This window comes from Scyliorhinus torazame, chromosome 1 (genome assembly GCF_047496885.1).
Source record: "Scyliorhinus torazame isolate Kashiwa2021f chromosome 1, sScyTor2.1, whole genome shotgun sequence".
NCBI classification, from domain to species: domain Eukaryota; kingdom Metazoa; phylum Chordata; class Chondrichthyes; order Carcharhiniformes; family Scyliorhinidae; genus Scyliorhinus; species Scyliorhinus torazame.
This window is the reverse complement of record NC_092707.1, coordinates 228,854,474-228,881,708: the sequence shown is the minus strand read 5'-3', so window position 1 is coordinate 228,881,708 and position 27,235 is coordinate 228,854,474. Positions and strand designations below refer to the sequence as shown.

Genomic DNA, 27,235 nt, shown 5'->3' with positions numbered 1-27,235 from the left:
TGGGCAGGTTCCATCAGGAAATAGGACACCGTAATTCACAACGGTTCCTTTTTTTTAATCATCTGGACACCTCAGGGTTCTGTATCAAAAGCGTTGTAAAAGGGTTACCGTAACGGGAGTCAGACTCAGAATCGTCACCATCTCCCGGTTGCCAGACTCGTGTCTGCCGTTTTTGTGCCGTGGCCGCATGGGCCGTCGTGGAATCCGAATCATCATGTCTTACCAGTCTACAAAAGTTGCCGTGGTGCCAAAGAGGGGTTCGTTTGTCATGAGGCGTAGGGGCGGTGGCAGTGAAGGGCAAATTACTGTTGTTGGGTGGTGGCGGTGGAAGGGGATATTGGGGGCCAAACATGTCCTGGTCGTGGTTCCAGGGGCTGGAGGGACTGGAGCCGGGAAAGTTGTACCAGTGGTCAGTGATCGAGGTCAATTCGGGAAAGCTGGCGTTATCGTCTGAAACAAGCTCAAGGTGGAAAGTCGTACTTGTGGGCGGAGACAAGGTCGGATCTGTCGGCGTGGACGTGCTGTCATGGCTGGGGGTGGGTTGGATTAGGTTGTCGATGGGCTGGGTGGAATCATCTGCTATTGCCAGGGAGATGTGGTGGGAATGGCTACATTGGGTTCCATAGACTTTGAACTGGTTGATGTGGAACCAACCAGTTTTACCATTGGGGTACGTTATCTTGTACACAGAGGGGCTCACTTTGTCCGAAATGGCATAGGGTCCTGCAAATCTAGGGGAGAGGAACGAAGTGGGATTGTACAGAGAAACCATCACTTGCTGACTGACTGTATACTCTACGGGGTGGACTGTTTTATCAAAGCAGGCCTTACTCTGCTTTTTCCTAGTGCCTAGTCAGACAGCTGCGATGAGCTGTGCTGCTTTAATATTTTCCGTGACTTGTTGGACTGCTTTTTCATGGGTGAGGGCGGTGACAGTGGGGCTTGCCAAATCGAGACCTAATAAATATTCAGTTCCTTTCATGGGTCGTCCGGTCATGAGAGTGTGGGGGGGGTGAAACCTGTGGAACTGGATACTGTGTTCTTAATAAACATAAGGGCGATTGGGAGGACTGTGTCCCATGTGGTGTTATGCTGTTGCACCATTTTTCTAATGGTCGCTTTCAAGGTGTGATTCATTCGTTCAACAATGCTGCTGGATTGGGGGTGATACACTATGTGAAATTTTTGCTCAACTCCAAAAATCGTTCGGAAATTTTGCATGACTCTGCCGGTGAAATGGGAACCTTTGTCTGACTCAATGCTGTGGGAAAGACCCCAGTGTGTAAACATCTGTTGGGTCAAAATCTTAGCTGTGGCTTTCGCTGTGTTCGTCCGGGAGGGAAATGCTTCTACCCATTTTGTAAAGGATCCTCTAGATTTCCACAGGGGCAGGAATTCTGTCAAACTATTGCAGACAAAAATACTGTCCGAATATATATCTACGGGGGTCGGGAAAGAATCTGGGTGCTGCACTACATATGCTATAGCTGCTAATTTGGCTGCTTGTGATCCTAGGTGGCCTGGCAACTTTAAAGATATTTTCTCTAATGCGCTTCCCTGTGCGTCTTCCACATAAATTCCACAACCAGTTATTCTCTTTCCATTCTCAATGGTGGAGGAACTGTCTACATAAATTTTTAAAGCGCAGTCCATGGTCTGGGATTTCTGTGTTCTGATGCCTGCTCGTGTGTGTAGTGACTTCGGAATAAAGGGTCCTGTGTGGTGTTTGGCTGCAATGATCTGGCACTCATGTGGGGTTCCTACATACTGAAGGTTGTCTGCTAAAAATGCATAGGTCTTTGTACGTTTAACTGTAACGTCCCTTCCTTGTAACAACAGTGTCCAGCGAGCTGCTCTAATCTGGCCGACTGAATCATCCTTTAACCGACCATCTAACAATAGCTGCGTTGGGATGTGCTCGGTTAAAACCGTTACTGGGTTAAGGCCTGTGATATGTGCAAAATACCGCACTGCCCAAAAGACTGCGAGCAAGTGCCGTTCGCAGGCTGAGAATCCTTGCTCTACAGGATCCAACATTCGTGAAGCATAGGCTGCGGGTCCTAAGCGGCCATGTCTTTCCTGTAGGAGTACTGCTGATAGGGTTCGGTCGGTGGTCGCTACTTCTATGGCGTAGGGAGAGTGTGGATCTGGAACTTGCAAAGTGGGGGCTGTGCCTAGGGCACGTTTTAATTCATCAATAGCGTCTGTGTGCTGAAGAAGCCATTCCCATGGGGCATTCTTTTTAAGGAGCTCTGAGAGTGGGGCTGCTTTTGTGGCGAAACCATCTATATGGTTCCTACAATATCCAACTAATCCTCAGAATGACCGGAGTGCAGTGACATTGTGGGGCAGGAGCATTTTAACTATTGACTCAATTCATTTGTGTTCAATCTCTCTCTTCCCGTGGGTGATAATGGTGCCTAAATAAAGGACCTTTTCTTTTAGGATCTGGGCTTTTTTCAGGTTAACCTTGCATCCAATTGATTGTAAGAGACCTAGCAATTCTGAAAGAAGCTTAACATGCTCTTCCTTTGTGTCCGTCTGTAGGAGTAAGTCGTCCACATACTGAGTAAGGCATTCGGGTCGGGAAAATTTGGAAAGTCCGTTGGCCAATTGTCGGTGAAAGATGGAGGGGGAGTTAATGGGGTGACCTTCTTGAGCTCTCGGTAGTCAATGGTTAATCTCTATGAGCCGTCGGGTTTCTTTACGGGCCAAATTGGGGCATTGTTTGTTGAGGCTACCGGCCGAATTACTCCTTGATCTAGCTATTGATGACTTTTGTGATCTCACCCTCGGCTTGCTGTGGGAAACCGTATTGCTTCTGGGGCTTGGGATTGGGACCCGAAATTGTGACCATGCCTGGGATCTTCCCACAATCGTGTTTGTGTTGGGCAAAGGCTGCTTTATGTTTTCTGAGGACCTCTCTAATTGTCTGGTCTGTACTAATTGTTTGCGGATCAAACCAATAGTCTCCTACTGAGCAAATCCTATGTTCGTAGTCTCCTACTGTGAGCGTGGCGGGGGCTCTCACTGTTTTGGACATTTTCCATACACATCTATTCACGGGGTCAAAGGAAAGGTCGTGGAAGCTCATGAAGTCGATTCCTAGAATGTGTTCGACTGTTTGGGGCAAGTCCACTAAAACAACGGGGTGCTTGGTGTTTATGTTGCCGATTTGAATATCTACGGGGGCTGTAATGTATCCCTGCTGTACATGTCCTGTAAATCCACTAAGAGTTATGGTGTCTGTGGCGGGCCATTTGGCACGCTGAAACATTGTGGAGGAGTTTAAAGTGGTGCGGGACCCTCCTGTGTCCCAAAGGAACTCTACTGGGTGTCCCCGGACTGTACCTGTGACTACTGGTCTGCCTGATTTGTCCCAGAGTGTGTCGCAGACCCAAGTTGGGGAGTCCGAACACCATCAATCTGTGCTATTAATCACTGCATTATCTGATCGGGCGCTAATGCTATGTATGGGCCCAACATTGTTCTTAGGTGGGGTGTTCGATTGCTGGTTCCGTTGTTGGTTCGGGGGGCATTGCATTCACGGGCGTAATGTCCCATGTGTCCACAATTACAGCAACCTCGTGGTGCCTGTGCTCTGGGGTGCTGTCCTTCATGTCTGCCCTCATTTACCCATGCTGGGTCCTGATTAGTCCTGACTGGGTGCATATTCGCCTCTGCCTTTTCCTGATCTGCCTTCCTATGTAGGGATTGTTCCTAGGGACTCTGGAGAGTCGCTTTAAAACCCAAACTTCATTATGTCTGGCGTCTGCGGGGTCGCAATTTACACAAGCCTTTTGACCTGCTTCTGTGGCGTGGGAGACTAAAGTGCGGGCCCATTTACTTGTGTCGTTATTTATGTGTGCGCGGTTCAAATCCCCAAATACTGCTTTAAAATGGATCCAAAGGCGACCTGCAAATGCAGTCAAATGCTCTCTCTTCTTTGGCCTACAACGGTTCAAACCTTCTACGGGGTCTCCCTTGTTGTACACAATCGCATCTAAAATAGAAGTTTTAATTTCTTGTAGGCTTCCTCCTCCTATGTTCTGGGGTTCTGGTGAAGCTGAGCTAACGGACAGGTCAAGGCTCATGACTATAAGCTTAACTTCCTCCCTTTCATCTGGACCGTACATAACCCTTTGCTGTCGTACTCTCTCAATTATGTGGGCCAGCGGTGGGTTCGAATGGTTCAATTTTGGCGCAGGCATCTCTCAATTGGGTGATGGTTAGTGGGGTGGTGTAAACGAAATCAGGCTCATCCCAATCCGATGACTTGTGCTGTGTGGTGACTGGATTCATAGGGGTGTGTGCTGCCTGTGCAGTCAGTGGTGCGGGTGCTTTCCTTTTCAGGGCCTGGGGGACTCTATTGTGATTTTCAGTATTCTCCACATATCTATGGGCGGTTTCATTTAGTTCTTGCCAATTGGGGCCATTCTCCTCATCTAAATCTTGTCCAAAAGGTATCTCTGAATCCGTTTTGCACTGACAGCAGTGACTGCAACTTCTCTATTTGTCGTCTACATTTCGCGTGATCTACTGTGCTCTGTCTTTGTTCTGTAGTGGAGTTATGGAGCGCTCATAAAGCTGCCTTCAAATATGCACATTGTCTTGTTAACTGTACTACCTGCTGTTCTGTCTCTTCACGTACCAAAATTGCGCGCTGTGTATCTTGGTAGGCTTTATCGTACTGGGTCTGAAAGCTGCTACGGTGAACTAAACAAGATTGGTGTGCCCGTTTGACATCAGCCATCTCTTTACCTTTAGCTGCCAACTGTTCCCAGAGTTGCTCATTAATCTTTTCACATTCACTATAGTTTCCCTCATTCTTCTCCTCTTTCTCAACTAGCTGTCTGCGGAGCGTCCTCACGACCTCCTCGCAACTGTGCCAAACAGGACACGATTGCCATCGGCTTACGAACATTTGCTGCATTCTTCTTATGTACCTCAGTTAGGTTGTCCCACCAGGTTTGACCTATGCTTCCTGGACCTGACTCATCATTTGAACAAAACTCGGACCATCCTTTCCCCTTTAAATACTTCCTCAATACCTCTTCGCATATGGGGCACTGCTCTGCTTTGTTGGCCGCTGCGACCTCGGGTTCCTGCGGGTTCATTAGGCGTTCCATCGCTTTTGTGGCCATTGCTACTATTATCTCTGTTTTCCTACTGTTAAGTTCTCTGTTTTCCTACCTCCAAGTTCACTTTTGCTCTGCTTCTAACTTCTCTTTTCCTACTGTCAATTTGGGACAGGGGGAATAAGGCGGTGATTCGAACAGCGGGTATGGCCTGGGCTATTTTCCGGTTCACAATACTCCCGATAGTTTTATGCAAAATCTAACGAGTTTGCCTTACATCCCTGTTAATACGCATGCAGGTTCATACACATTTCCGAATCTTGGTGATTTGATCAATACGGGCCTTACACTTGTGGTTTCTTTCACTTTTCCTCAATTGGATTTCTAATGCAAAGTTTTGTGGGTTCTCTCGGAGTGACAAAATCATTTCTAGGTCGAGTCCCGTCAAATGTTGCCAATAATGTTGCCAATCGGCACCGGAGACGCCAATAATGTTGCTCTTTTTAATGAGTGGAATACTATCCCACTAATGTCACCAATAATGTTGCTAAATTAACTGGATATAGCAGTTATTAATGATAATATTGCTTTTCAGAGTCGCCAGGTATCAAATGATACCACGACAAGGCTTTATCGGATATCGATCAAAGACCGAACAACCAGTTAGTCAGTTCAAGTTCAAAGGTAGTTTTATTCACACACGAGGATTACTTCGACATGCAACATAAAACGCTACAAGTTAAACTACACCTAACAACTACAGTAACCTATACTTAACTTCAGGGCAACCGGCTCTATGCAGATGGACAAGGCCTTTGTCCGGATCTTGCGTGGCTGGGTAGAAGAAGTGGCTTCATTTTCTGCTGGGCTCATCCATCTGGTAGCGATCGTTGGTCTTGAACTTGTCTTCTGGTCGTAATGTTGCACTTGGTTTTAGACATAGGCCGGGGCCAAGAGAAACCGAGTGCCGGGGCCAAGAGAGATTGAACACATGGCAGTGCCTCTCCTTAATCTTCTGGGGTTTTGCGCTCTTTGCGGCGGTCCTTAGCTTTGGACCCAATAATTCGGCAGGCTTCGATTACTGCCTTCGATTTTGGCCAATAAAGGGGCGGGTGCCTTGATGGCAGGGCGTGTCCTGAGCGGTCATTGACCTTGGTTTTTTGGGCTCCCTGAGCAAAGGGAGTGGTGCCGATGAGTCTGTTTCTGTATCTGTTACCTGTTATCTGTTCTCTTTTGTTCTGGGGAAATGGGCCATTAGAATGCAAAGTAGCTGGGGGTTTCGATATCATCTAGTTATCGAAGTTGCCAATATACATAAGCACGGAGCGTCTGAGTCCTGGGTTGACCATATTTCCCATGGTCCTTTGCAGGTGGCCATATTTCCCGGGATCCTTTGTAAGTGGCCATCCCAGATGGCTACAGAGGGTAGGTATAGATGGCTATTTCTCAGACTGGAACCGAGTTGAAAGTGGTGTTCCCCAGGGCTCAGAGTTGGGACCCTTGCTTTTTCTGATTTATATAAATGATTCAGAGATGGATGTTGAGGGGAAAATCTTTAAATGTGCAGATGATACTAAGCTAGGAAGAATAGTGAATTGCGAGGGTGGCACTGAACAACTTCAGAGGGACATTGACATGGTGACCAAATGGGCAGACACCTGGCAGATGGGAGCTTCAATGCAGCGACATGTGAGTTAATGCATTTCCGAAGAAGAAACATGGGGAGACAATACAGGCTCAAATGGTACAACTCTGAGGACAGTACAGGATCAGAGGGCTTCAAGTGCATAATTCTCTGAAGGTGGCCAGGCAAGTTGAAAGAGTTGTTAAGAAAGCTTATAGGATCCTTGGGATTATAAATAGAGTCATAGAGTATAGAAGCAAGGAAGTGATGCTACACCTCTACAAATCATTGATCAGACTACATTTTGAGTATTGTGTTGAATTCTGGGCACATTATTTAAGGAAGGATGTTAAAGCCCTGGAGAGAGTGCAGAGGAGATTTACTAGAATGATACCAGAAATTAGGAATTTTAGATACAAGGAAAGATTGGAGAAATTAGGCTTGTTCTCCTTGAAGCAGAGAAGATTAAGAGGCAACCTTATTGAGGTGTTCAAAATTATGAACAACTTTGACAGGGTAAAAAAGGATATTCTGCTTCCATTAGTTGGTATGTCAGTGACTAGGAGTCACAATTTCAAGATGGTCAGCAAGAGAGCTTGGAGTCAGATGAGGAGAAACTTATTTACTCAGAGTTGTTGGAGTTAGGAATATGCTGCTTGGAGAGTGGTGGAGGTCAATTCCATAGCAGGTTTCAAAAGAGAGCTGGATATATATTTGAAAGTGATGAATTTAGAGGGCGAAGGAGATAGGGCTGGGCAATGGGACTAGCTAGGGTAGCTTTTTTGGGAGCCAGTGAAGACACAATTGGCCAAATGGTCTTCTGAGTAGTAAAATTCCATGATTTTATGATTCTATTATTTAACTAATTACTATAAATTATAATTAAATATTTTGAATTCAAAATAAATTTAGTCAATTCAGGAATAAAACAAGATGCATTGACAAGTACAATCAAAAATAGTTACCTACAAAATGTACATTGGTCATTTAATCACTATGGTGAGATCCTAAAAATGCCGGAATTATTGGGTTACAAAAATGCATAATTTGAGCATTTATAATATCCTCTTTGCTGCATTGAAAATTGGTCCAGATGGCAAAACGTACAACTCACACACAGAAATTGTAGTGAATGGAGTATAAATCTGACGATTCTGAATTGCCGAAATATACATCTGTCTAAATTTGAACGCGGAGTTTCTTTTACCTAGGACAGATGTCACAATGGTTTAACTTACTATCAGTTAGGCGTGTAGGATTGTGAATCAAAATCTCAACAACTTACAGCAAGAACAAAAAGAATTGTATGTTTAGACAAACAAGTTCAAAGGGAACAGGGAGCACTTCAGTAACAGCAAAGTAAAAACAAACAGTCCTCTGCTAGTAAGTGGGATGTTGGTGAAAATTGCATTTGTTCACATTAACTCTCTCAGGCTCACCGGTTGGACTTGGAGTTGCGTGTAGGTGATTCTGCTCCTTTCAACAAATATCTGAAATACTGTGAAGAAGAAAATTTAGTAAATGTTACTTGCAATCAGAATTCATTTGCAAGTAACTCACTTCTAGAATTACAGTCACTCTAGTCTAAGTATGTACATTTTATCCCATGCGAGTGGAAAGCAAAATATACAAGCTATATGCAAGGTTGATGAAGCAACATAAATTCTCACTTTATTTGCAACTGCAAATAGAGGTAATGTAAATATTGATCATTGTAAGTGCACAGTGGTTAGCACTGCTGCCTCACAGGGACCAGGGTTCTTTTCTGGCCTTGGGTGGCTGTCTGGAGTTTGCACATTCTCCGTGTGTGCATGGGTTTTCTCCAGGTGCGCCAGTTCCCTCCCTGGGGTTATGGGGGTTGCGGGCATAGGGCGGGAGAGTAGACCTAGGTAGGCTGTTCTTTCAGAGGGTCGGTGCAGACTCATAGGCCGATAGCCTCCTTCTTCTGCACTGTAGCGATTCTATGAATCAAGAATCTGACTATACGCACACTTCTATAAAACAATCCAGATATAGGCTGAAATGGTCAGTGGCTGATACTAGGTTCTTGCTGTACTATCAAAATCTTGTTTAAAATCAGCAAATGTCAAAGATGAAAACTGGACAAATTAATTTCCCTTCGTAGAACAGGCAAGGTGGGATGAATGGCTTCTCTACTGCATCATTCTTGGAGCACCACTGTCCCTTAATGCCAAAACACACTTCAGTATTTATATATAGGAGTCTCTTTAGCACATTTAATATCAAATAAACCCAAGGCTACACTGCCATTCTTTAAAAAAAAGTGCAGGGCAAACATCAGCAACCACTGCTGCGTTTCACTACATTATTTTCTTTGGGACTGTTACACAGGCTGTCAGTTTGTGGCCACTAGAGGTCACTGCATAATCACTATCGACCAAAGCAGGGGTTGGTTTAGCTCAGTTGGCTGGAGAGCTAGTTTATGATGCAGAGCAAAGCCAACAATGGGGGTTAATTTCCGTACTGGCTGAGGTTATTCATGAAGGCCCGAGGTGTGGTGATCCTCAGGTTAAATCACCATTAGTCAGCTCTCCCCCTCAAAGAGGAAAGCAGCCTATGGTCATCTGGGATATGGAGACTTTACTTTTTCTGAGAATACAGGTTGGGGAAAGAGCCCACATTTAATTGTTCCATTTGAACATCTATTTATAGTTCTAAGAGCACTGATAAGACAATATCATAAAAGATAAGACAGAGTAGATAATGGTGGTGCAATAGAGGTAATTTGTTTGTATTTTCATGAAGCCTTCGATTGGTTGTCCCATATTAAACCAATAAATAAGATCAGAGAATGTGGAGTCAGGAGACAAGTGGCAGAAGTACCCAATTCATTTAAAGGGCAATTTAGCATGACCAATCCTCGCTGGGGTTGCGGGGATAGGGTGGGGGAGTAGGCTTGCACATCTTTGGGTTGTGGAGGCGAGACCCACGCAGACACGGGGAGAATGTGCAAATTCCACACAGACAGTGACCCAGGGCCGGGATCAAACAGGTGCTAGCCACTGTGCCACCCTGCAGAATGGATTTCCCCACAGGCTGTAGAAGTGGTGGGTTCCTAACATTGACAACGAGGACTTGTAACAAACATGCTGTACTCCATGCTGGTGCTCTGCCTGCGCTCCCATGGAGCCCTCAAACACTCCCAACATGTGACCGTTTTTGTTACCCCGCCATGTCGTCATATGAACACTCTGCCTACACGGGAGTCAAGGTAGTGTGGAAATAACGGGTTGTTATCCAGAGTGGCAGAAGGTGGGAAATGATGCTTCCCAAGGATCAGTTCTGGGATTCCGGATGTTCACAATTTAATTTATGATTTGGGCTTTGGAATCAATTTGTCGACAACACCAAATGAGGGATGGGGCAGGGAAGCAGGGAACAGTCAATACGAAGGAGTATTGCAACAAATTACTGGAGGATATTAATAAACTTGCAGAATGGGCAAATAATTGGCAACTGAAGTTCAACACAGGTAAATGTGAGGTAGCACATTTTAGTCGGAAGAACAGGGAACTCACATTACTTGGAAGGTGCAAGTCTAGATGTGGTACAGGAACAAAGAGATCTTGGGGCACAAATACTGAAAGTTATGCCACAAGTTCACAGAAATATTAAAAAAGCAAGCAGAAGGTTTTACTCCGGAAAGAATTGAAAAGTAGGGGAGTTACATTAAACTTATATCAAACCTTGCTTAAAACACACAGATTCTTGCCATCAGATTATAAAAAGGACGGAGGCAGTGAAGAAGACACTTATGCTGTTTGGCACACAAGAAGTCCTGTGTTGTAGCTTCACCAGGTTGACATCTCATTTTTCAGTATGTGTAATGTTGCTCCTGGCATGCCATCCTGCACCCTTCATTGAACCAGGATTGATCCCTTGGCTTGGTAGTAATGGTAGAGTGGAGAATATCCCAGGCCGTGAGGTTGCAGTTTGTGGTGGAGTACAATTCTGTTGCCGATGATGGCCCACAGTGCCTCATGTTTGCAGTTTTTGTTTTATAAATTTAGAGTACCCAATTATTCTTTCCCGATTAAGGGGCAATTTAGCATGGCCAATCCAGCTAACATGGATATCTTTGGGTTGTGGGGGTGAAACCCACACAGATACAGCGGCAAACTCCACACAGAGTGACCCAGGTCCTCAGCGCCGGAGGCAGCAGTGCTAACATGGCTGCACAGTTGTGAGTTGCTAGATCTGTTCGAAGTCTATCCTATTTAGCACGGTGGTAGATCCACACAACATGATGGAGAAGATCCTCAATGTGAAGATGGGACTTCCACAAGGACGGTGCGGTGGTCACTCCGACTGATATTGTCATGGACTGATGCATTTCTGGCAGGCATGCTGGTGAGGTCAAGTATGTTTTTTCCTCTTGTTGGTTCCCTCACCATCTGCTGCAGACCCACTTTAGCAGCTATGTCTCTTAGGACTCGGCTAGTTCAATCCATAGTGTTGCTAGAATAGCCTCCATTGGTGATGGTTATTGAAGTCCCAGCCAGAGTAGATTCCGCGCCGTTCTCATCCTCAGTTCTTCCTCCAAGTAAGACTTCATGGGAGCCAGAGATGAAGTTGTGAACTCCCAGGCAACTCACTCCTGACTGCATACCACTGCCGCTGGGTCTGCCCTGGACGGTGATGGTGGGGTCTGATTTCTTCAGTAGGACCATGTCTGTGTGACAGCTCTCCCAATTTTGGCACAGGCCCCCAGACGTTAATAAAGTGAGCTTGTCGTTATCTGGGTGTTCTGTCCGCTTTCATCCCTTGTTGACATGGATAACAAGGAAGGATGGCAGATTTTCTTCCTTGAAGGACATTAGGGAGGTTTTCATGACAATCGATAATAGTTTTCTGGTCATTACATTTTTACAATTTAATTCAAATTCTACCACGTCACTTCAAATTCTACACTTCCCGCTGCCTTGGGAAAGCGGGCAGCATAATCAAAGATCCCTCTCATCTGGGTTATTCTCTCTTCCAGCGGGCAGAAGATACAAAAATCGAGAACACACACTAACGGATTCAAAAACCACTTTCCCCCACTGTTATCAGACTCCTGAATTACCCTCTTATAAACTGAACTGATCTCTCCATGCATCCTCTCTACTGTCATAGCACTATATTCCATATGCTTCACCCGATGTATATGTATTTACATTTCGTATTTATCGCATGTCGTATGTTTTTCATGTTCGGAGCGATCTGCCTGGACTATACGCAGAACAATACTTTTCACTGTACCTCGGTACACGTGATCTAAATCCAATCCAAATAATATAGATGCTTTTATGAGGGAGAAGGGAACATATGGTTATGATGGTGGTTTTAGGTGAGGAAGCGCTCAGTAGAGCATAAACACTGGCCAGAACTGGTTGAGCTGAATGGCCTGTTTCTGTGCCGTAAATTCTATGTAATCATGAATCTGTCCAGATATAATTTTATCACTTCACTGATTCAATGGGCAGCACGATAGCACAATGGTTAGCACAGTTGCTTCACAGCTCCAGGGTCCCAGATTCAATTCCCGGCTTGGGTCACTGTCTATGCAGAGTCTGCACATTCTCCTCGTGTCTGCGTGGGTTTCCTCCGGGTGCTCCGGTTTCCTCCCACAGTCCAAACGTGTGCAGGTTAGGTGAATTGGACAAAAAGGTTGGGTGGGGTTACTGGAATAGGGTGGAGGTGTGGGCTTGGGTAGGGTGCTCTTTCCAAGGGCCGGTGCAGACTCAATGGGCTAAATGGCCTCCTTCTGCACTGTAAATTCTCTGATTCTATGATTTAAACTTGACTTTAAAACAGATAACAGAAACCTAGATCAGATTCCCAAGTGCATGGTGACCCAACAAAGAGGAAGGATGGAAATACCAACAAAAGAGCAATATCTTTTGAAAGGGAAAAGGTGTTATACCATTCAGGAGAATTCTCATTCAAACTCAATTACTTTAAGTCTCAGTAACAAGATTAAAAATTGATGCAAAGCAAAAGAGGGAAGCAAGTGAGATTCCATACCTCGTCACTGTGGCAAAACATAGGTGTAAAAACTGTTTCAAGTAGATTCATGACATGTTCATAAGCCTCAAACAAACAGCGCATGGTCTGCAGTTTCACTACATCCGCATAGGATCCTTCTGCAACTGCAAAGTCAAAATACAGCCCATGAATTTAATTATCCAACTGGGCTACAACTTCACTCCTTCACAAGGTTATAAGCGTAACATAATTTGCAAAGAAATATTTCACAGAATCTGTGCATCCAATGCAGGAACTGTAGATCTTAAGCCATTTTGGTGCACCCCATTAATCCTTCAATTCCAGAACGGAAAAATATCTCAACCTCTATTTAGGCCTCAGAGATAGTGAAAGTCATTAATTAAGATACAGACAAGTCCCTTGTTGGTCCAAGTTAGAAATCTCCATTACTGCAAACTAAATTTTACCTCTTTTGCATCCAGATCTTTCAGAACCTAGAAGGGTATGGTGGCTAGTAAAAACTTTAGGCACTATAGTAAGGTAAATTATTCCGTTTCAATGGAACACAACTCGTATGAATCTGTTCTGGATTAACATATTTGAAACCTGCAAATGGTTTGGAAAGCTTCACATTTGTAGTGTCGACATTCTCTCAATTTTGAATGTGTTTAACATAACGAGATACAGTCTCTCCGTGAATATTAATGGATGTACCACAATTTCTAAAAGACATTTGACGAAGTTTCACACAATAGACTATTAAAGTTGTGGAGATACAGGGTACATCTTGGGTCTAGACTAGAAATAGCTGAAGGGTAGAAAACATTTGGTATGTGTTCAAGAAACAATGTCAGCTAAGGGGTGAAGAACTCCAACTGTTGAGTGAGGTGCCCTAGTGATCCCTAGGATCCGCTTGGGAAACCTTACTGTTTTCCATTTATATCAATTACTTTGAACAAAAAAGCTCAAATTCGCAGATGATACCAAACTAGAGGGACTTAGATTAGAGAAAATGCAAAGTAAGTTGGACAAAATATATAAAGGTCATATAAAGGTTGCATCTAAACCGGAGAGGCATAAATATCCTGGCCGCGAGGTTTGCTAGTGTCACACGGGAGGGTTTAAACTAGTATGGCAGGGGGGTGGGCACGGGAGCAATAGGTCAGAAGGTGAGAGCATTGAGGGAGAACTAGGGAATAGGGACAGTGTGGCTCTGAGGCAGAGCAGACGGGGAGAAGTTGCTGAACACAGCGGGTCTGGTGGCCTGAAGTGCATATGTTTTAATGCAAGGAGCATTACGGGTAAGGCAGATGAACTTAGAGCTTGGATTACTACTTGGAACTATGATGTTGTTGCCATTACAGAGACCTGGTTGAGGGAAGGGCAGGATTGGCAGCTAAACGTTCCAGGATTTAGATGTTTCAGGCGGGATAGAGGGGGATGTAAAAGGGGAGGTGGAATTGCGCTACTTGTTCGGGAGAATATCACAGCTATACTGCGAGAGGACACCTCAGAGGGCAGTGAGGCTATATGGGTAGAGATCAGGAATAAGAAGGGTGCAGTCACAATGTTAGGGGTATACTACAGGCCTCCCAACAGCCAGCGGGAGATAGAGGAGCAGATAGGTAGACAGATTTTGGAAAAGAGTAAAAACAACAGGGTTGTGGTGATGGGAGACTTCAACTTCCCCAATATTGACTGGGACTCACTTAGTGCCAGGGGCTTAGACGGGGCGGAGTTTGTAAGGAGCATCCAGGAGGGCTTCTTAAAACAATATGTAAACAGTCCAACTAGGGAAGGGGCGGTACTGGACCTGGTATTGGGGAATGAGCCCGGCCAGGTGGTAGATGTTTCAGTAGGGGAGCATTTCGGTAACAGTGACCACAATTCAGTAAGTTTTAAAGTACTGGTGGACAAGGATAAGAGTGGTCCGAGGATGAATGTGCTAAATTGGGGGAAGGCTAATTATAACAATATTAGGCGGGAACTGAAGAACATAGATTGGGGGCGGATGTTTGAGGGCAAATCAACATCTGACATGTGGGAGGCTTTCAAGTGTCAGTTGAAAGGAATACAGGACCGGCATGTTCCTGTGAGGAAGAAAGATAAATACGGCAATTTTCGGGAACCTTGGATGACGAGTGATATTGTAGGCCTCGTCAAAGGAAAAAGGAGGCATTTGTCAGGGCTAAAAGGCTGGGAACAGACAAAGCCTGTGTGGCATATAAGGAAAGTAGGAAGGAACTTAAGCAAGGAGTCAGGAGGGCTAGAAGGGGTCACGAAAAGTCATTAGCAAATAGGGTTAAGGAAAATCCCAAGGCCTTTTACACGTACATAAAAAGCAAGAGGGTAGCCAGGGAAAGGGTTGGCCCACTGAAGGATAGGCAAGGGAATCTATGTGTGGAGCCAGAGGAAATGGGCGAGGTACTAAATGAATACTTTGCATCAGTATTCACCAAAGAGAAGGAATTGGTAGATGTTGAGTCTGGAGAAGGGGGTGTAGATAGCCTGGGTCACATTGTGATCCAAAAAGACGAGGTGTTGGGTGTCTTAAAAAATATTAAGGTAGATAAGTCCCCAGGGCCTGATGGGATCTACCCCAGAATACTGAAGGAGGCTGGAGAGGAAATTGCTGAGGCCTTGACAGAAATCTTTGGATCCTCGCTGTCTTCAGGGGATGTCCCGGAGGACTGGAGAATAGCCGATGTTGTTCCTCTGTTTAAGAAGGGTAGCAAGGATAATCCCGGGAACTACAGGCCGGTGAGCCTTACGTCAGTGGTAGGGAAATTACTGGAGAGAATTCTTAGAGACAGGATCTACTCCCATTTGGAAGCAAATGGACGTATTAGTGAGAGGCAGCACGGTTTTGTGAAGGGGAGGTCGTGTCTCACTAACTTGATAGAGTTTTTCGAGGAGGTCACTAAGATGACTGATGCAGGTAGGGCAGTAGATGTTGTCTATATGGACTTCAGTAAGGCCTTTGACAAGGTCCCTCATGGTAGACTAGTACAAAAGGTGAAGTCACACGGGATCAGGGGTGAACTGGCAAGGTGGATACAGAACTGGCTAGGCCATAGAAGGCAGAGGGTAGCAATGGAGGGATGCTTTTCTAATTGGAGGGCTGTGACCAGTGGTGTTCCACAGGGATCAGTGCTGGGACCTTTGCTCTTTGTCGTATATATAAATGATTTGGAGGAAAATGTAACTGGTCTGATTAGTAAGTTTTCAGACGACACAAAGGTTGGTGGAATTGCGGATAGCGATGAGGACTGTCTGAGGATACAGCAGGATTTAGATTGTCTGGAGACTTGGGCGGAGAGATGGCAGATGGAGTTTAATCCGGACAAATGTGAGGTAATGCATTTTGGAAGGTCTAATGCAGGTAGGGAATATACAGTGAATGGTAGAACCCTCAAGAGTATTGAAAGTCAAAGAGATCTAGGAGTACAGGTCCACAGGTCATTGAAAGGGGCAACACAGGTGGAGAAGGTAGTCAAGAAGGCATACGGCATGCTTGCCTTCATTGGCCGGGGCATTGAGTATAAGAATTGGCAAGTCATGTTGCAGCTGTATAGAACCTTAGTTAGGCCACACTTGGAGTATAGTGTTCAATTCTGGTGGCCACACTACCAGAAGGATGTGGAGGCTTTAGAGAGGGTGCAGAAGAGATTTACCAGAATGTTGCCTGGTATGGAGGGCATAAGCTATGAGGAGCGGTTGAATAAACTCGGTTTGTTCTCACTGGAACGAAGGAGGTTGAGGGGCGACCTGATAGAGGTATACAAAATTATGAGGGGCATAGACAGAGTGGATAGTCAGAGGCTTTTCCCCAGGGTAGAGGGGTCAATTACTAGGGGGCATAGGTTTAAGGTGAGAGGGGCAAGGTTTAGAGTAGATGTACGAGGCAAGTTTTTTACGCAGAGGGTAGTGGGTACCTGGAACTCGCTACCGGAGGAGGTAGTGGAAGCAGGGACGATAGGGACATTTAAGGGGCATCTTGACAAATATATGAATAGGATGGGAATAGAAGGATACGGACCCAGGAAGTGTAGAAGATTGTAGTTTAGTCGGGCAGTATGGTCGGCACGGGCTTGGAGGGCCGAAGGGCCTGTTCCTGTGCTGTACATTTCTTTGTTCTTTGTAATACTGGCAGATAAAATGTAATAGCCATTAAGCGTACAGGGTTGCACAAAGGAAGGGAAAATAGATAGGACACGTAGCCCCTGAATGGTACTGAAATAGTCAAGAGAGTTGAAAAAGATTTAGGGACATTGATCGGCCCAAAGTTCCTATGCCCAATCAATTAACAGTAAAGCCAAAAGAACATTGGCTTTTATAGAGAACTGCAGAACGTAATTTAGAGGAAGTCATGATTATATTGTACAGGGCTCTGGGCAAATACAGCTTGCGTGCTGTGGCCAGTTTTGATTACAAAGACAAGCAAGATTTTCAAACATTGTAAACAGTACTGAGAGGATCTGTGAGATTAATCTCCAGGCTTAAGAAGCCCGAGTTGGCAGGAAGGCGAGAGCTGAATTTTTCAGCTTTGAAAGACAACACTAAAGGTGATGTAAAGTGCAATACAAGATAGTATGTAACACAGAAAAGATAATCCAGAATCTTAATTAATCCTAACCTAAATTAGGAGTTAGGCAGGAGCACTTGACGATTGTGGCAAACTGAGGACCAATATCAGGAACAACCTCTTCATATGCAGAGTGAATAACACGTTTAATGAACTCTCAGGTATATTAGTGGAGAAGATGACCATGGAATAATTTATCAAAAACCAGCCTGGTTGGTGGTGGTGGGTGGGAGAGGAACCATTGGGGTCATTCTGGATAGGTAAACTAAAAGAATCCAAATGACCCTTACCCATAACTATCTTGTAATCATGTACCATCCACTATCTTGAGAACATCTGGTAGGAATGCTAAACACTGCTAAAGTAAATTAGAATTCAAACAAATCTATAAAACTACAGAGAGCATTTTTTGGGGTATGATTGCAGCTTTATTTTAGATACCTATAGCAATTTACATCAATGTCACTTTAAAACAAGCATGCTTGCATCTGCATTTGCACATTAAAAACCTATTATGGGTGCAAACCTATGGGTAAAAGTTTCCACAAAAGATGGCAACATAGTTTAAAGTGGGCAGGGAGAGTAAAAAACAAAAAGTTGGGTATTCCTTTGGATTTGCAAGAAACAATGGATTGAACTGGACTTGGAGAGCCTTCAAGTGAAAAGCAATTTACTCCTTCACCAGAAAAGCACTTTCTGGTTCTGCCTAAATGATTAAGAGCAACACCCATCACACATAGGTGAAAAAAATAATCAACACATTATCTGATGCTCCATTAAGAATCCTAGACATAATCATATTGGCTACTATGTAGCAGCAACACGAGTGATATTTGCCACCAGGACGCTGCTATCAAGTCAAAAAGACGCTCTGTCTATCACACAAATAAGTAATGTTGTGTATGAATTTCAGTGCCAGTGTAATGTTAGGTATGTAGGCCATACGTCTCAAAGACTGGCGGATCATGTCAAATAGCATGTCCCAGTTGCTGTTCACAATGGGCAAGGAACAGACCATATCCAACCAGCCCGTGCTTACAAAACTCAAAACAGTGTCAAACATTAGATGTGATTCTGCGATTTGGCAACATTTGCAAAGTGATCCTCAGTGTGCTAAGAACTACGCTGACAACCAATTTAAGATCGTCAGTCAGGCATTTGCGTGTTCTAGCAGCTACATATTTTAATACATGAGGCCCTGTTGCAAATAACATGAACACACACTGTGCATGTTTCAGCTAAACAAAATAAGTGACAGCTATTCACTGATTCATTCCCCAGGAGAATGTTTTGGCAATCGGGGTCAAGCTGCATAGTTTAAATTTCAAATGCTTGGCAGTTTCTGTCAGTCACCATCAACTGGTGCATTCTCCATGGCAACACCTCTATCAATCAGAGTTCACTAGCCAACCAATCAGCATTCGCTTCTCATGCAGTATAAATTGTTGTTTTCCCCTTATACTAGTATTCTTTAAGTGTCCTGATGAGTACAAGATGAAAAGTTTCGACATGTCTCTTTTCTCAGCAATACTCAAGCTCTGTACTACCAAACGACTATTCACAGCAGCAAACTTACCTTGTTGTATCTCTTCTACAATAAAGGGATCAAATTTGATTTTATCAATGCTCTCATCGAGACAGTATGTCTCATAGATTTTCTTCACCTCCTGGTGAAGAGTTTGCTTCTCATCTTCAGTCAACTCTGGTCGTAAGATCCGATCATTGAATTCCTCTGTCGAGAGAAAATGTTGCAGTTGTAAAAACATTGGCAATTCCTTCAAAGTTTACGTAAGGCAGGGAGTTGTGGATGAAACATTGAACATGTATGTGATCCTTGTTTCGATTTTGCATCTCAAAACCAAAAGGGGATCTCATTCACGTCAGGCATTCCAATCAGCTGCTTTGTGAATTATTTGTCGTAGCCCTTCCTGTTTCATGTGTGAATATGGTGCATCAAGAGATCTATGGGTGAGAAAGAAAGCAGTCAAAAATGAACCCGAGTGCATATCTTTTCTCCTGTTTTTATTTAAAAAAGGAAAGTGGCATCAGAACTCCAAAAGTTTAAAATCAATCTATAACCTTGCACACTGTGTTTATGCTATATTAAACTACATTTATAGGGCAGCACAGTGGTTAGCACTGCTGCCTACGGTGCCGAGGACCCGGGTTCGATTCCGGCCCCGGGTCACTGTCCGTGTGGAGTTTGCACATTCTCCCTGTGCCTGCGTTGGTTTCACCCCTACAACCCAAAGATGTGCAGGTTAGATGCATTGGCCACGCTAAATTGCCCCTTAATTGGTAAAGAATAATTGGGTACTCTAAATTTATATTTAAAAAACTGCAACAATGAGGCGCTATGGGCCATCATCAACAACAGAATTGTACTCAACCACAAACTGCAACCTCACACGTTCTCAGTGTGTCTGTGGGGGTCTCACCCGCACAACCCAACGATATGCAGGGTAGGTGGATTGGACAGTCTAAATTGCCCCTTAATTGGAAAAAAATAATTCGGTACTCTAAATTTATTTTTAAAAACTACATTTATATCAGAGCTTGTTAAAATATTTACACAACCAGACCGAATTTAACTATTTCAATTCTTACGATACTATCCTGCTTTTCCCTCATCATTTTGCAGTTTAGTGATGACATATTATGGATCTGCTTCATAATAACAACAAATTTATTTTATTATAGGCCTGAATGCATATAACAGAAGTGCATAAATCTAAATATGACATTATTATGGGCCAGGGTTTAGAGAACACTAAAGTATATCATGGAGTTCACCTGACCCACAACTTTAAATAGATTTTGGTTATGGGGAGCACAAGGGCCCACTTTCCAGGTGTGATGCAACAGAGAACTAAAAGTATTTTTAAACAAAAACAATGTTTATTCTATGAATCCAGTTAACATTTTATAAACCCACAGTAAACATCTTACCAACTACCAACACTGATAATCCCCACAGATACAATACTATGTAGGTGACCCTCAATGACTTTCCGAACAACATCCAAAAGTCAAAAAACCCTTTTTAACAAATACAGTAGGTTTGCATTCCTTACAGAAACAGGTATTACTTTGAAATCATCAAGTGATCTTGAGACATTCTTTTTCATGCAGAGAGAGATCAAACATACATCTGCTTGGTTCAAATGCAGCTCTCCAACTGAAAGCGAATATAAGACACACTGCAGCTCCCAGCTCAAAACGAAAGTAAAGGACAGAATTGCATTCCAGCTCCACACACACAGTGACATCACTGCAGCCATTTGAGGAAACACTTTTCTTAAAGGGACTCTCACATGACAGCATGCAGTAGATCCAATAGCACTGGTCTATTAAACGGATTAGCTATTCAAAATCAATAAAGAAACAAATCTAACCACCATTGCCTGTGAGCTGTTGGTGGTCATTAGTCAAAAGTGTAGTGTAAATATAAGAACCCCAACGGTATTCAAATAATTTATAACTGTGTTGCAACAGGAAAAGGAATCACCACACCAGAGAGTTTGTAAATAGGCCAGTAAATCCAACATGTTTTAGGCTGATAGGCAAGAGGCATTGGTAAGAATAGTTACCATGTGTAAACTTTTCTCAAATGCTTGTTCCTTACCTACGGTGAAACAGAATTGCAGCACATGCACTGCACCCTCTTGCTTCAGAAAGTTCATGAACCAGAAGAGCAGATCCTGTTGCTCTCTTATCTCCTTTAACTCGAGTTTCAGAGCCTAGATTGGTCAGTTGGATAAAAAGCAAGTGCTCAGTACTTGTCATGCAGTGCTACTAAGCATTTCAACAGAAGTCAATAGTAGCCATGTAAAATACTACATGGGTTTTAAAAACACTTGAAGCACAGCAATCTGATATGTTACAGGTCATAATGCTTTATAAACCAAAGTAAAGCTGTAAAATTAATGTGATTTGTGAATATTATTTGGAGACAAGATTCTCAAACCCAAACATATTTTTGTGTCCCCGTGAGATCTTCTTTTTTGATTATATCATGCCCTTCAAACTTCATTTGCACGTTACCATGCTTCATTAAAATATATATTTAATGTTTGCAGCCATGATTTTAATCAGCATTACTTTTGATGCAACAAGCCTTGGCAGACTGCATGGATGACAAACTCCTGTGACAAATAGCTTACCCTTTACATATAATTAACACATAATTAACAAGATATGAAAAGATGAGCCTACAAAACTCAAGCAAGTTATATAAATTTGCTCCAAAGCCCATTTGTTGTTTGATAATTTTCAATTATAATTTTAACAAGACAGTTTATGAGGTACCACCTTGATTTAAGTATGATCACTCTAGAATCCCATCCCAAATTGCTCCTTGATCACCTCAACGTGGCCGAATTCGCTGTACATCATCTTCTGTCAGAACAGGTCAGTATCACATTTTCCATAAAATTTTAAAAGGTAATATATGTGCTGTACAGATAAAGTTGGGCAGAATGGTCCAGGTTGCAATATGCTGCAGTCCAATTTTATTGATTTTGCTAGTTCCAAGGAGCAAAATCCAGAGTTTAGGAGGCACAAACATATGCTGTGACTATACATGCATTTGGTAAAATAATATTTCTGATAGGCACTCAGCCGCTCTTCAGAACAGGCAGGCGCAATATCATGTCAAGTATGCTTGGGGATTCCATGGTTTATTGGTGTTATCAAAGATCGTGTCCCGAAGGATTCTATAATTTTGTGTACGGGTACAAGTGTTTCGTTGCTCCACTTCATCACATAGTCATATAGGACAGAGGGGTTTCAAAATCTGTACCGAGCTTAATTTGTGCTAGTTGACCTGGGCAGGGATTATAGTCAGCAGAGTGGAAGGAAAATCTTCCATCTCGTTACTAATGTTTCTTGAAAGAAAACATGCCCTTGGATATCAGCTGTGGGAGGAATTAAACCTTGTATCGGTTAAAGTGTTTGTAAAATTGACTGATGAAGGTGGCTACATCAGTGAAATGTCATAAGCCATCACAAACCTCAGGAGAGGGGGATGGGGTGGGGAATAACTAGAAAAGGTCTTTGTAGTTTCATCTGGATAATACAAATGCTTCATTTAAATGACAGTAGGTCCTTAGTTTTTCCAAACAGGAAACAGCAAAATGATTAAGCCAACAGAAATGCAAGAACGCATGACCAAGGAAAAGAATTACAGTCCTACCGATTGGGCTTTATTTCTTGCATCCGCATATTTCTGCAGAAAGGGAACCAAGGGAGAGGGGGGCTCAGTCGCTGGTTCCGGCTAGTAACGGAAACATATTTTATCTAATTAATCAAAACCGCTAGAGATACAATTTGTACAAATTAGAATATACAGTACACAATCAGGCTATTCAAAGTTCCACTTAAGCCTCTGTCTGCCTTTCCTCATCCAACTTGATCAGCCTAATCCTCTCTCTCTCTTTCACCCTCAAATGCATATTTTTGAGTCCCTATGAGATGAAAATAAATCCAGAACTTTATTCTTTTGCCATTTTTAAATAAGAGTAAATTGGATCTCTCACACCGAAGGTTTGGGAAAATATGTCACCACACACCTTAAAAATTCAAAACACCTTCTGCATAGACAGGTGGTGAGGTAAAATAAGGTTGTTTTCCTGTCTCTCCTGTCCATTACATTAGCTAACCTTATCTCAAATTAATTTATAGTATTTGTTTCAACCACTCCTCTGGTAGCATGTTCCACATTCCACATCCTCAGCACTATAGAGGTAAAGAAATTCCCTATTGAGAACCTTAGGAAGCGGAGCTTGGGATTAACTTATCCACATTATTGAGATGAAACAGTTCAGCTCGCATTAGCTCCAGGCACAAGTCGGAAAGCCCAACTGTTAATCCAAAACTGTTAAAATTTATGTTCAACTGATAGAAGCATATGCTTCTAAGTACAATAACTATAATAGCTGCTCCACCTTCACTAGGTATCCCAGCTGGTGCCCCGATAGCCGGATAAGCTCCGAATACTGATGGTTGGTTGAGGTTGAAGGTAGGTAGAATACCAAACCCTAGATGATTGGAGTCCAACTTTCACTAGGAAAGAAGTGTAAGGATTTTTAATACTCACCGGACTATCGTCTATGAAAATCAGTAAGAGATGGTTCACAGTGTCCTAAAAAAAAAAATGGGAACAGCATTTGAACATCTATAACAAAGTACCTGTCAGATTATTACACTGAAATATAATTAACAAGAGAATAGACTCTTGAGGGTTAAATTTAACATGAATTGACATCTAGACATTATTTTTGGAAAGCATTAAAGAAACAGCACAGGAACCCTTCTGGTTCAAGTCAATGATGACAAGGATCTCTCACAAACTGACGTCAGTTCAGATAGAAATAGTAAAACAAACAGAAAATTGCCAATTTGAGTAGCAAAATATTAGATGCAAAAATGAAATTAAATTGAGAAGCATGATTGCAAAAGAGGTGTTTACCCAAAAAAGAGTTCATAACAACATAGAAAATAGGAGAAGGCCCTTCGAGCCTGCTCCGCCTTTCATTATCACGGCTGACCATCCAACTCAATACCCTACTCCCACCCTCCCCCCATTTCCCTTGATCCTTTTCACCTCAAGTGCTAAATCTTTTTTTTTTAGAAATATTTTTATTCACATTTTTACATATTTTCACCAAACCCCCCCCTTACAGAAAAAAGAAAAACAAAGAACACATAAATAAACATCTTACAGCTACATCACAAATTCCCCCAATATACAAACCGCCCATTGAGCAATAATAAACACATTAGAAAACACAAAGTACACCCCTCCCCCCTCCTCCTCCCTCCCCCGCCCCCCCCTCCTGCCATGTCGCTGATCCAGGCTTCCACGCTCGGGGGCCTCGCATCCTTCCACTGCAGTTCACCACCTTAGGCATCATCCTCGCAATACCCCTCCAGAACCCATCCAGCACCGGGCACCCCCAGAACATGTGGGTATGATTTGCTGGGCTCCCCGAGCACCTCCCAGACCTGTCTTCCACCCCAAAGAACCTACTCAGCCTCGCCCCTGTAATATGCGCTCTGTGAAGAACCTTAAATTGTATCAGGCTAAGCCTGGCGCAAGAGGAGGAAGAATTAACCCTACCCAGGGCGTCCGCCCCGTACCCTCGTCTATTTCCTCCCCAAGCTCCTCCTCCCATTTACCCTTTAGCTCCTCCACCGAGGTCTCCTCCTCCTCCTGCATCTCCTGGTAGATCGCCGAGACCCTGCCCTCTCCAACCCACACCCCCGAGAGCACCCTATCCTGGACCCTGAGTGCTGGAAGCAGCGGGAACTCCCTCACCTGCCGCCTTACAAACGCCCTTACCTGCATGTACCTGAAGGCATTTCCGGGGGGGGGGGAAGCCCAAATTTTTCCTCCAGCGTCCCAAGGCTCGCAAACGTCCCATCTAAAAACAGGTCCCCCATCCTTCTAATTCCTGCCCTGTGCCAGCTCAGGAACCCTCCATCCATTCTCCCCGGGACGAACCGATGGTTCTCCCGGATTGGGTACCAAACCGAAGCCTCTATCTCACCCCTGTGGCGCCTCCACTGCCCCCAAATTTTCAAAGTCGCCGCCACCACCGGACTCGTGGTGTACCTAGTCGGCGGGAGCGGCAGCGGTGCTGTCACCAGTGATCCCAGACTCGTGCCCACACAGGACGCTATCTCCAGCCTCTTCCATTACCTCCAGCCTCTTCCATTACCTCCAGCCTCTTCCATTACCTCCTCCCCCTTCATTATCCACTTGTGTATCATCGCTACATTGGCAGCCCAGTAATACCCACACAGATTAGGTAATGCTAACACTCCTCTGTCCCTACTCCTCTCCAGAAACACCCTTCTCACCCTCGGGGTCTTTTTCGCCCACACGAATCCCATGATGCTCCTACTGACCCACTTAAAAAAGGCCTTAGGGATCAGGATGGGGAGGCACTGGAATATAAAAAGGAACCTCGGGAGCACCGTCATCTTCACCCACTGTACCCTACCCGCCAAGGAGAGTTACAGCATATCCCACCTTTTAAACTACTCCTCCATCTGCTCCACCAGCCTCATCAAGTTGAGCTTGTGTAGGGTCCCCCAGCTCCTGGCCACCTGGATCCCCAGATACAGAAAACTCCTTTCCGCCGTCTTCAGTGGAAGCTCGGCTATCCCCCTTCCCTGGTCCCCTGGGTGTACCACGAAGAGCTCACTCTTCCCCACGTTGAGCTTATACCCGGAAAAGTTCCCAAACTCCCTGAGGATCCGCATCACCTACGGCATCCCCCCCCCACTGGGTCCGCCACATACAGCAATAGGTCATCGGCATACAGCGAAACCCGGTGTTCCTCCCGCCCCCCGGACCAGCCCCCTCCAGTTCCTGGACTCCCTTAGAGCTATAGCCAAAGGCTCAATTGCCAATGCAAATAGCAAGGGTACAGCCGAAAGTATTCAGACCTCCTCCGATTCGTGGCCACACTCGCCACCGGGGCTTCGTAAAGTAGCCTAACCCAACTAATGAACCCCTCCCCGAACCCAAACCTCCTCAACTCTTCCCAGAGGTACTATCGAAGGCCTTCTCCGCGTCCATCGCCGCCACTATCTCCGCCTCCCCCTCCACTGTAGGCATCATGATTACGTTAAGGAGCCTCCGCACATAGGTATTCAGCTGCCTTCCCTTAACAAAACCCGTCTGGTCCTCGTGAATCACCCCCGGGACACAGTCCTCAATTCTGGTAGCCAACCCCTTCGCTAACAGCTTCGCGTCCACGTTGAGGAGAGAGATTGGCCTATACAACCCACACTGTAATGGGTCCTTGTCCCGTTTCAAGATCAGTGAGATCAGTGCCCTGGACATCGTCGGGGGTAGGGCCTCCCCCCCCACCCTCGCCTCATTGATCCTCACTAATAGAGGGCCCAGCAGGTCCATGTACTTTTGGTAAAATTCCACCGGGAACCCATCTGGCCCTGGTGCCTTCCCCGTCTGCATACTCCCCAACCCCTTAACCAAGTCCTCCAGCCCTACCGGTCGACCCCAAGCCCAGGCACCTGCTCCTTCTCCACCCTCGGGAACCTCAGTCGATCTAAAAATCGACGCATCCCCCCCCCCCCCCCCCCCCCCCCCCCGGCTCCTCCGTCAGGTTCTCAGACCTATAGCCCCTCATAAAAGTCTCTAAATACCCCATTTATTCCCACTGCACTCCGCACCGTGTTCCCCCTTTTATCCCTAACTCCCCCAATCTCCCTCGCTGCCTCTCGCTTCCGAAGCTGGTGTGCCAACATCCGGCTAGCCTTCTCCCCGTACTCATACACCGCCCCTTGCGCTTTCCTCCACTGCACCTCTGTCTTCTTGGTGGTCAACAGGTCGAACTCGGCCTGGAGGCTTCGTCGCTCCTCGAGTAGTCCCTCCTCGGGGACCTCTGCATACCTATCTACCCTTAAAATCTCCCCTACCAATTTCTCCCTCTCTCTCCTCTCCTTCTCCTTGCGGGCCCTAGTGGAGATTAGCTCTCCTCTAATCACCGCCTTCAGCGCCTCAGAAACCACCCCCACCTGCACCTCCCCATTATCGTTAGCCTCTAGATAGCTTTCAATACACCCCCCAGATCCGCCCGCTCACCTCCTCATCCGCCAGCAAGCCCACATCCAGGCGCCACAGTGGGCGCTGGTCCCTCTCCTCCCCTAGCTCCAGCTCCACCCAATGCGGGGCATGGTATGAGATGGCTATGGCCGAATACTCCGTGCCCTCCACCTCGGAATTAGTGCCCTGCTCATAACGAAGAAGTCTATCCGGGAGTAGGCTTTATGGACGTGGGGAAAAAAAGAAAATTCCCTGGCCCCCGGCCTGACAAACCTCCATGGGTCCACTCCTCCCATCTGGTCCATAAACCCCCTCAGCATCTTGGCCGCCGCCGGCCTCTTACCCGTCCTGGACCTGGAGCGGTCCAATGCTGGATCCAGTAC

The 27,235-nt window shown here is 44.9% G+C and overlaps 1 protein-coding gene across 7 annotated transcripts in view; it reads right to left on the bottom strand.

Moving 5' to 3' along the window:
- The window catches only part of snx14 (sorting nexin 14), a 259,496-nt gene that overhangs the window by 133,986 nt on the left and 98,275 nt on the right, over nt 1–27,235 (bottom strand). For 6 of the 7 annotated variants that reach the window (XM_072503170.1, XM_072503160.1, XM_072503179.1 and 3 more), the window contains exons 10-15: nt 23,373–23,417; nt 22,470–22,550; nt 20,901–21,015; nt 18,852–19,007; nt 12,730–12,854; nt 8,142–8,200 (exon numbers count right to left, since the gene is read on the bottom strand). In XM_072503170.1, the coding sequence (XP_072359271.1) occupies nt 8,142–8,200; nt 12,730–12,854; nt 18,852–19,007; nt 20,901–21,015; nt 22,470–22,550; nt 23,373–23,417 (581 nt within the window). The remainder of the gene's footprint in view (nt 1–8,141; nt 8,201–12,729; nt 12,855–18,851; nt 19,008–20,900; nt 21,016–22,469; nt 22,551–23,372; nt 23,418–27,235) is intronic. The other variant, XM_072503178.1, reaches the window with a different exon arrangement.